General features: G+C 34.7%; 1 protein-coding gene across 4 annotated transcripts in view; it reads left to right on the plus strand.

Annotated features, from left to right (window-relative positions):
* The window catches only part of LOC148602986 (neuronal acetylcholine receptor subunit alpha-10-like), a 91,498-nt gene extending 80,604 nt beyond the window's left edge, over positions 1 to 10,894 (plus strand). For all 4 annotated transcript variants that reach the window (XM_088552734.1, XM_088552732.1, XM_088552733.1 and 1 more), the window contains exon 8: positions 8,322 to 10,894. In XM_088552734.1, the coding sequence (XP_088408860.1) occupies positions 8,322 to 8,669 (348 nt within the window). In that variant the 3' untranslated portion in view covers positions 8,670 to 10,894. The remainder of the gene's footprint in view (positions 1 to 8,321) is intronic.
* The last annotated feature ends 643 nt before the right edge of the window (positions 10,895 to 11,537 follow it).

Genomic DNA, 11,537 nt, shown 5'->3' on the forward strand with positions numbered 1-11,537 from the left:
GATTTTAGCTTGCTTTCAACATCCGAAATGGCACGAATTCGAGCGCCTCACCCTCCAACAAATCTACTGTCCAAATAATCATAGACAGTCACCTGGGAGCTTGTAAACTATAACATACACACCCATAGCCCGGGGGGCGGGGTTCTTGGGGGTTCTCAATATCCCCTTTTAAGACAATCTGTGACTATTAAAGTGGATAGCACCTCATGGTGCGAGGTGTAGGGCTCGCTTCGCGAACTCAATATCAATTGCCAAAGTACTAAAGTTTCATTAATGAAGTCCAAAAAGCAGGAAAAGCCTAAAATATCACAAGCAAATTACCCGGGAAAATGTTAAAATGTTTTATATTAATTTTTCTGTGGGCACTTTTTTAGCAAATTAAATTTACAATACTTAGTTTTGCTCAAATCAAACTATGACTGCTGTCTGCTGTCGGAGCGACTGCCAATACATTTCATTTAAAGTGTGACCGGAAGTAAACTTATTGAATATATCATTCTTACGCATTGAAAACTTCTACCCAATACTAAATGGCCTTTCTAAAACCATTAATCTTTCTCCTTTGTTTATGTCTTATTACCTAACCTTGTTATGATTTTGACATTAGCCGTCTGGGTAATCAGAATGTGTCTTCCTAAATGGCCATCAATCGTGCAGTACTCCCACAAGGAAAAAGATATTTACCATATCAAAATACTTCAAGCAAAATCCTTAAACCATCAATTTGACACGTGCGTGCAGTTAAATGCGTCACAAATTGTGCATAAATTTATATACGTATGTTCCAATTGGAGAGATTAATCAGAATCTTGCATCATTGGAGACGGGATGGCGACACACGCTACTTTTTACCGTTTTCCTTGTGTGTGGAGTTTTTATCTTTCTTTTAACTTACTTTCGAAGTGTAAGTTTTTGTAAGAATCAGGTAAAATGGGACAATTCAGAAGCATGCATGTCAAAAACCCACCGATCTGACAACATTATTTCACTCAAGGATGCATTCTCTATTTGAAAAAACCATTATTTGATCTCAGCATCACTGGATTTGATTAGAAAATTTTCAGTAGAATGTTAGAAAAATGAGGTTTTTCACAGAGTTGTCTTTTTTCCTTGATTATCCAGAAGAAATGGTATTACTGCCACTGCTCAAAACATATACTAGTAGTAGAGTAAGCTCGAAAAACGAGTGAACTCAATAAAATTCTGGTGGTGTAAATAGTCAAATTAAAATTTCAAAATGGTGGGTTATTTTATACCATGTTTCACCCACTGCCGGACTCTTATAGAGACTAACACTAAAATACCTCCATTTCTTAAGTTACTTAATTGCCTTCAAACGTTAGATTTAAGTTTCAAAATTCATCTAAAATAAAAGACTTACTTCATGTTTAAGTAGCAGTCTTTATAAAAATCATGCAGAAGGTGCATGTCAAAAAAGCATGAATTCACCTTTATTGCTAATCCAGAAACTGGTACATATCACATTACCAATATATACAGACTTTTGTTACGTGAAAATATAGCATATGTTGTAGGACAAAAAATCGTTCGTTTTGTGCATGGGTCCTCTATACCATGAATATCCTCTGTCATATGCTGTGTCTGACATTTATATGGACTTGTACTTAATTAATGAGGGGTCCAAATGCAAAAAATCTTTAATTTTGATTTGCTATTATATGATTTCCTGTTTTACTCTAGTTTTCTTATTTTCTTTATTATTGAAACCTATAGCAGGGACAAAGGCGATGTTGCTATGTTTCGCCAAAACATTATTTCGGTGTAGATAGGATGCGAAAATAGTTCGAACTAGATGAAAAGTAGAAACAAAGACCTTCTTTGCCATTATATTTTTTATTTATCAATTTATTTATTTATTTGTGTTTGCTTATACGACAGAAAATGACACACCTAATTTGAAACCATACACAGGAAAAAAATGCAGCATACGTGTTTCATATGTTTCGAGAAACGAATGAAAAATATTTATATTTAGAACAAACAGCTTAATTCATGAAAACAGGTACGTATAAATCAAACGTGTTCTCCAGTGCACTTCGTATAATATGAAAAGAGTATGATTTTAGAAATTACGTTTTTACCATCCTCCCAAATCAGGGTTTTGAGTCCACCCTCGCTCCCTCAAACCCCCATCCTCCCAAGTCAGGGTTTTGAGTCCACCCTGGCTCCCTCAAACCCCTGACATCACTCATTCATATTTAGCGGGTATCGTTCAGCCTATTCCGATTGGTTGCTTCTCCGGATGAGAAGCACCAATGAAAATCAATTTAACATGAAATATCTGTGGAAAGGTAAACAATAATACCAGGTAATGGACGATCCAATATAGTAACTGAAATTTGTATGATGTCACAAATGATGCAGTATGAGCAAAAATGATAATTGTAGATTCTGTTTAGAGTCTTTACTGAAAAAAATGACGTTATATGTAGCAATTTTGTAAGTTATATCGAAGAGTTTCTATTACGTGTGGTTTGATTGGATTTTGGATCCGGGTTAAATTCAAGTAACTCACTAGATGGCGCTGGACGATACCCGCAAAATATGAATGAGTGATGTCAGGGGTTTGAGTGTGTAGCAATTTTGTAAGTTATATCGAAGATCCAGGTTAAATTTAAGTAACTCACTACATGGCGCTGGACGATACCCGCTAAATATGAATGTGTGATGTCAGGGGTTTGAGGAAGCGAGGGTGGACTCCAAACCCTGACTTGGGAGGATGGTTTTTTACATATGTTTCTTTTTTTTCCTTCTTTTTTTGTTGTTTTGTTTTGAAAGCCCCCTAATTCTTAGAAATGCATACGAAGTTCTGTATGAACTGTACTAATTAAAATGTCATTTCCTATTTGACCGACTTCATAATTATTTGAACAGTACGTCCATGCCCACAAGTCAAGTCAAGAATATACGTTAACTTAATATTAGTCTGGCACTGCAGCTTGATATACAATATAAATCAATTATGTCCTGATGGTAGGCAAGAAAATTTGTTCTTATCCTGAGAAGGTGAAGCTTTTCTCCTTAACATCACAAGAAATCGACCATAAAATTAACACCATAACTTTTCACTTTTCCTCAGAAAAACTTCGAATTTATTTTCTGCGGTTTTATATAACAGAACTGTAAAGAAAAGTGCTAAGTCATAAATATCTAATTATACGAGTGCATTGCTGCAGGTAATATGCAATTTGTTCTGATTTGTATGAGGAAATACCACATTTGTCTCTGTCAGAATATGGCTTGTTGCAGCGGCTTGCAATCATTCATACGACCTTAAGACTGTTATGTAATACTTTACGAGGCTTATTTCTTATTTATTGATTAAAACCTCTGATTTGATAGAAACTCTGAAAAACAAACTGGAAAGTAAAGTAATATTAATGAGCTCTACTTTCATTAAGCTTCGCAAAATAGACGTTCGATTCTTTTTTCTCTTTTTTTTTTACAAAATTGATTAATTAAGTAACTATTTGATTGAGGGAGGTTCAGCGTTTCAATTTGTCTCGTTTATTCCAAATCGACTCTTCATTTTTGGTCTTTTCTATGATTTTTGGTGACCTAATTTAAATGACCTGAACTTTGTCCTGAGTTTTGCGTTAGATGTATTTAGTGGCTGATCACGAGGGTAGCAGGGATTGAAATACCCACTTTTGTTGTACAGATTTATCAGTTTGTTTTTGGCAAAAAATAGCAAACAATAGCCTGGAACCCTATTTTTCCTTTGCCCTCTTGCGAAGTATCTGTAATCGTCTACTCTGTCCTGTCCTATATATTTTTTTACAAATTTGTTCATTTCTAGACTTGTCTTATTATTTAAAAAAAAACTGATTTTTACCCATATTATATTATGATGTCAATATCCTCAGATTCTGGTACTAGATATGTAAATTCTGTTATAGGCTAAATTCGGATCTTTTACAATTGAAATAATACGTGCAAAATGCTAACAATGTAAACCGATTGCACAAAAGTGCATTCATTAAACGAAACTTGAGGCTTAATCAAATTTTGGTTGCTGCATTATGCTGTATACAATCCGTCAGTATTAACTGCGGACTCAAGTCAAACGTTGCTAAGGCAACTGTTGATTTCAATTGATATTGTATATCAAGCTCCAAACAGCGTCTTATGGTCGAAACTCGCTATAGACAGTCGTCTCAGAAAATAAAGACTTGTGAAGTCGGGCAAAATATCTCCGCAGACCTATAACCGCTTCCTGATTTATACTACATATCACTCCGCTTGCTTATAGGAGGTGATAATTTCACAGGGCACGATCTCCGTTTATTACAAATTCTAGAAACTGTTTCCGGTGTACAGTACTAATTTGCATGAAGGATGGGTTTGCTCACTAAGTGTGGCAGAGATCTAAAGCTTTGAAATAGCGAATATACAACTTCGAAGGACATTGAAAAACTGAATGATTGAAGCGAAGTTATCCGAAGCTTATTTGAATAATGGAGACATGTAGCAGCTGTTTGTAATGGAAGAATAAAACGCTTGCTGCGGTGTGGTTGTATATAACAAACAAGCAATATGCATAGTAGTTGCGTTTATTTAACTGTGACCGGTCTGATTTAAAATACTTGTCTATATAAAGTCCCTGCATAAACCCACCAGGTTGTAAAATCTCAAACAAGCTTAGTCAGAAATGTACTATTAAATATCAGCTAATTGTCCGGTTGATGTAATTGTAGGTCATTGTCAATCCTTCGAAGTAGGCTCTCCTTCCGTTTGTGAGGTACAAAAATATTTTCATTTTTAGATTCTGAGAATAACAAGATATACATGTACTTATAATTATTTTACAAGCTCGTCGTTGTACTATAACAAAAATGGACAAAAGATCCATACAGATATCTGAGCTAGGAAAAAAACCAGATATTTTAAAATGCAATGTTTGAATGTATTTTTAATGGTGTTGAATTGGTTGAAATAATGATTGTGGTGCCAATGTCAATTTTATTGTAACCTGTGTATTTTGTGACATTAAACAATAATGAAATGAATATATTTGCGCAGATGTTTTATCTAAATTTATTACTATTTGGTGTGTATGTGTGTGTGTGTACGGTTTTGTTATTTTTTGTCATTTTTCTTAAAGTAAGTGGTTAGGTGCATCAAGGAACGATTGAAAATATTGCCAAATGGTTTGACGGAAAGCCAGTCCTGGATCTGCCAATGTACATGGATTTTCATGTTATAATGCAACAGTGCAAAACTTCGATAAAGCATAAAACAAACTCCCCTTTCTCTATGTTAAAAGTCTCAAAAGAACTCAGTAGAAAAGGCATATTGAAAGAAATTAAAAGCAAAAAAGAGAGTTTTCTTCAATCATGTCGAACATTGTACCAAAATATCTTGAAATCTCCAAAAGGATTTCGAGTTCATCATGTAGACGGGCAGACAGACGGACGAACAGCGGTATACCATAACACATCTGTCAAAAAGACGGGCAAATAAAAATGCGTTCTTGAAGATAATTTTTCAAAATATAATTTAAAAAACTGTCAACTTATCACGATTATTATAGTGGTAGCTCCAACAATTTCACAAATGACTGCAAACACAAATACGAGTTATCTTAATGTTCAAAATACTCTGACAAAAATATCTCACAAGACACAATAACCATCGAGGTATGTCGTTAAAACAAAAATATTCAATTATTTTTACCCTTGATGACATATAGCATTAAACACTAGTATCGATAAGACTAAGCCATGCAAAGAATGTAATTTCATTTTTCAATGTGTTTACTTTTTAGTTTGATTTGGTTTTTCTTATCGATAAGACTAAGCCATGCAAAGAATGTAATTTCATTTTTCAATGTGTTTACTTTTTAGTTTGATTTGGTTTTTGTATTTGTAAGACTTGCTTCAAATCTTTCCGTAGTAAATAACGTGCAATGGTTTCGCTTCGTCTGATTCCGTAGTAAATAAAGCGCAATGGTTTCGCTTCGTCTGATTCCGTAGTATATAAAGAGCAATGGTTTCGCTTCGACTGATACCGTAGTATATAAAGAGCAATGGCTTCGCTTCGTCTGATTTCGTAGTATATAAAGCGCAATGGTTTCACTTTGCCTGATTAGATTTCGAATGATTTGTAGTTGCTTCACGTGCTTCAAGTTTTTTTGTTTATTGTTGTTTTCCCATGTTTTTGCTTTTCCTTTCCTCTTTGTCTACCCCGGATGTGACTTTTTATGAACAACTCGGCGGGTGTTTCTAGAAAAGCAGAGGACGCTTACCCTACCGATGCACCTGGTCCATGCTCCCATTTTTCAGTGGAGTCCGAGTTGCTCATTTGTTTTTGTTACTTTGTAGGTATGATTTTAATTACTTTATGTTCTTTGTTGTGTATGTCTGTTTTCCATGTCTGGTCTTTGTCCCTGGATTACATTCTTTAGATTACCGCTATAACCTTGATTCCCTTGATTACCCTTTGCCTGTTTGTTTCGTTCATTTGTGTAGTCCAGATTGCGATACCATTGCTCTTTATATACTACGGAATCAGTCGAAGCGAAACCGTTGATATTAAAAATAAATTATTGATATCAATAAATATAACATATTTATTCACACGTTCATAAATATTGATATCAATAAATGATTTATCAACACGTTAATAAATATTTATCAACATGTTAATAATTAATTATTGATATCAATAAATTGTACGATTTATAAACACGTTAATAAATATCTATTAACATGTTATTAAATCATTTATTGATATCAATAAATAGATGAATTATTAACGTGTTGATAAAGAGGGTGCCACTATAGGTGTTTTAATCGTGGTCAGAAAAGTGTTTGTAATGCTTAGTTTATTGGATATTGCCCAGCTAGCATCATCTGGAATAAGATTTAATAACACGTGAACATTTATCAACATGTTGATAATTCGTTCAATTTATTGATATCAATCAATGATTTAATGTTAATAAATATTTTTCAACATATTACTAATTCATCTATTTATTGACATCAATAAATCATTTATGCACATGTTGGTAAATATTTATAAACATGTTATTAAATATTTATTAATATCAATAAATAGGGAATAAATTCCACAACAGCTTGCCATATATTGTAACACCGACAAACAGTAATGAAACCATTTTTAAGTTATGGGGTTTCCATACGCTAACTAAGTTCAAATATATACATGTGCCTACAAACTACATCATTAAAAAGCAAAAGAACTATATTTGGAAACCGTTTGACCCTTCTGATCTCAAAACAAGTTCGACGTGTCCAGAGCCGAACCGATGAAATTAAGGCGTGAAAACAATACTGTTTTGTTTCCGGAACACAAATCGCGGAGTCTACAATGAGTTTTACCTCGTGGCTCATTAGTCACAATCTGCCTTCATTGTCTGTTTCTCTAATTTAAGACTATTGCCGCAACAGACTCAGATAACACGTCACGTATATTTAGCGATACAATCTAATAATCGCTTTCAATTCTGTTAACTGAATCAACCCCTTCGATTTGGCTGCTAATTCAGTTACATTTATCAGATACCATCGGTTCAACTAGGTATGAAATAATTTTACAGTTTCAAAATATGATTGAATATACACTTAGCCGATACTTGATCGGACAAAATATTGTTTGTAGATGCTTGTAAATTCCAAGTGGTCCTGGATGTCAAAAAGTTATGATTATAAGAGCTATTCGCTACTCCTACGTTGAAATATGCATCATATTTAAAATGTCAAAGCTTTTATTTTCACTGCTTAAACCAATAGATCTGAAAAACAAGTTTGTTGTCCCATAGAATTGCAACCTACAATCAGTCTGGTTTAGCCGTAAATTTTCGATAAAAATCTGTTAATTTTAATATATTTATGACAAAATGCCATGCGTCTTGTATACACAATGACTTCACAGTTGAAAACGTCCTAACCATTTCGGTTTACTCTGAACATGATAAAAATAGAAAATAACTGCTTTGTCTAAACAAAAGTAACAATTTTCTTTCTTTAAACGAAAGAGTGTAGAGCGTTTCTTTTCATCAAAAACAAATATATTGAACTAACTGCAGACATTAAAATCCCTTAAACTACGTGCACGTACTCTTTTGGGAGATTGATGGGCAAAGGCAATGCCGCTAAAAAGAGGTATTGCATTTGCCAATCGATCTCCAAGTTATCTCTCACCACAGTAGCATGTGCTATCATTATACGACTTCGGGCGGATTTTTAGATAGATGCATACAACAATGCACCCGCAAAAGGCATGCTAATACAAACGCACTAGCTTATGAGCTATTTTTCCTCCTTATCTTTCAGGTTCCTGTGCCTCAGAGCGACTACTACAAATACGAAGATCAGCCCTCCGAAAATGGCGGGATTTCGTCACGGTTTACTGGGAAACTTAGTACTAGTAGTGGAACTAGCGAGAATTGTGATAATCAGTTCTTGAAAGTACTACATAAAGTAAACCAAACGATTGAACGGAATGAAGTAAGACTTGCAGAACAGGACAGACGAGACTATATAAAGCAGGAGTGGCAACAACTTGCTCTCGTTATTGACCGGATGTTAATGTTTATATTCATTTTTGGACTGTTGACAGTCACCATTGCGCTTTTCTCTCCGGGAAACCAAGACGTTGGGGATTTACCGGAAGGAATCTGACCATGTTTCTTGTAGTGTGTTGCTCGTGAGAATGCTTTGTTGTGATTGAGAGGATTGGATGTAATGCAGTGACATCTTATCGTTTAGCTTTGACAATCACAAGCAATTATTGAAAGGATATAGATACTTACAACTGAATATTAATGAAAGTTACACAACATGCCTCGTAGATTCTCCGGGAAGTATCATGCTTCAAACGTTCATTAGAGCATTGACAAGAATGTTGCGGTTATCGAGAACTCAAAATCGTACGCACTGTTTAGAGAGTTAATGGATATACACTTCAGAATTTCTTCTAAGAAAAATCGGCTTAAGGTCAGAGTGAATTTTATGCTGCTCGTGTGTCTTTGTGAGATGGAAGGGCCGTGCTCTTTAACTGTACAGTAGGAACTATTGTCACATCTCGTGACACCAGATGGAGAAAAGATGGTGCTAAATATAAATCGTATATCTTTGTGTGTAAATATCGTGTGTCAAAGTATTTATAGTACTTCAAAATGAGGTTTTGAAATCATTCTTGTCTTGGGGAAAAAAACCTTGCTGCAGTGATAAATTATTATTTCTAGTGTCTTACAGCCTTCAAAAATTAGCCACAACTTGTCAGTTCTTTTCACACTTAAGAACAACTGGATATCAATCGACATTATTCTTCTCCTGTCCACAATGCGGCTCAATTTCAACACCAAGAGGCTAGATATCAATTACGATAGGAAACATTTTATAAATCCGTAACATCTCACGTTTTAGTGACTGTAACGAGAACTAGACTCGTTAAAACCACCATCAGCGACTATGACAGGATCTCTTCCTGTTTTAGTGATTGTCACGTGAACTATTCCCGTTAAAACAACCTTCAGTGACCAATGACCGGGCCTCTCTCTCTTTTAGTGAGTGTAACTAGAACTCTTCCCGTTAAAACCACCTGACCGGTCTTTTTCCGTTAGCGATTGTGATGAGAGCTATTCCCGGTGAAACCATCGTCAGTTACCAATGACCGAATCTCTTCCCGTTTTATGGTGACAGAACTATTCCCGCTAAAACAACCATCAAGGACCAATAAAAGGGTTTCTTCACGTTTTAGAGATTGTAACTAGAATTATTCCCGTTAAAACCACCTTCAGTGCATGACCGGGTCTCTTCCCGTTTTAGTGATTATAACGAGAACGTGCATGTTTTTCCGTTAAAACCACCTTCGTTGAACAATGACCGGGTCTTTTCCCGTTTGTAATGGTCACCTTCAGTAACCGATGAGAGTGCCGTTTTCCTTTTCCGTAACAATAACTTTTAGTAACAATTATCTTTTGGTCGGTGGTAAGAATTAACTTAAGTCGTCAGTACTGTTTTGTTTTCAAACTCTTTGGTCTGTGTGAGTAAGTACATTTTCTATTCCAAGTACACACACTCACTTTTAGTGACCTCAAAACAAAAATTGTAAAACCTGACTAAACTTAACCTTGAATAACTCGAAAACTTGTCTAAACTGAACACTTTTCGATTGATTGGTTGATTGTTGGGGTTTAACGCCCGAGCGAACACTTTTCGAAGCCCTTTCATTAATATCAGTTAAAAGTATTTAGAACATGAACAAACCTAACACCTGGCTAAACCAGACAAATTGTACAGTCCAAAAAGGATTCGATATAGACAGATTTTGGTGTTATTTCGAGCGATAACATTAAATTTGAATTAAACCGATCGAATGATAGTACAACTGTTCCTTTTGTGATCACATATTGGGAACACCTGCGGTGACCGATGAAAGGAACACTTTCCCTTTTTATCGATCACATTCAGCGATCAACTGTATTTTATTTTATTTTCGTTCCCGGAAAAGTTCAGCGACCAATAATTAAAAACGATCATCTTTAGTCAATTGTTCTTTTTTTGATGAACAATGGAAGGAACACTTCCAATTTTTACTGATCACATTCAGTGATCAACTATAGTTAATTTCAAACTCTTTCCGATCACCTTCAGTGTTAATAATTAAGAGCGATCATCTGAAGGCGGAACAACTGTTCCTTTCGTGATATCGATGAAAGGAATTTTTTATCGATCACATTCATTAATCATTTGTAGTTTATTTCAAATTCTTTACGATCACCTTCAGTGACCAAGCATATCAAATATAATGTGATGATTCATATAATTGTGATGCATGTACTTATACTAAATGCTTGCTGATATTGTATTTGTACATTAAAATGAATTTTATTAAGTTTTAATTTGTCGTCCTCATTGAACTTGGAAGTCCAATCAAGGGCAATCACGATTAAAGCGATGACAAAAAAACTCAGTTGGTAAAGACGATAAGACATGCTTAGATGCAGATATTTAGGAAAGAGTCTCAAGCTTTTTTATTAGTAAGTGATTTTTTGTCAGAAATGCACAAAGTTAACAAAGCTTTCCCTTAAAAGTAAATGAGAATACCGGACTCCACAAAAAATGTTGAATCGTGGACCAGGTGAGCCGATAGGGTAACGCCTACCAAAATTTCTGGATGCATGTATCGAGTTGTATTTTTTTATTTTCAACAACGAATTACTTTGAAAACAGCTTTATTTATGGTATTCTGATGAAGATATGGTCTGATTGTCAAATGAGATTTGCGGTTAACATATGACATAAAATTTGAAATGTTGAATGCTATATGCGAAGCCTTGTGTCCCCATCGCCTAAAAAAGTCCTTAACTCATTTAAAATTTGTAGAATTAAAATAGCGGTGCAATGTGATCAACGATATATTGTGTTTAACAATTCTGCAAAATTTGAAGAAAAAAATCCGTAAATTAATCATTCCAATTGTGCAAAATACAAAACAAAAAAACAAAAAAACAAAAACAAAACAAAAACAGCAAAGTCCCAAAA

The sequence above is a fragment of the Perna viridis genome, chromosome 11 (assembly GCF_037379345.1).
Source record: "Perna viridis isolate PV_CMFRI_1.1 ecotype Kerala chromosome 11, ASM3737934v1, whole genome shotgun sequence".
NCBI lineage: Eukaryota > Metazoa > Mollusca > Bivalvia > Mytilida > Mytilidae > Perna > Perna viridis.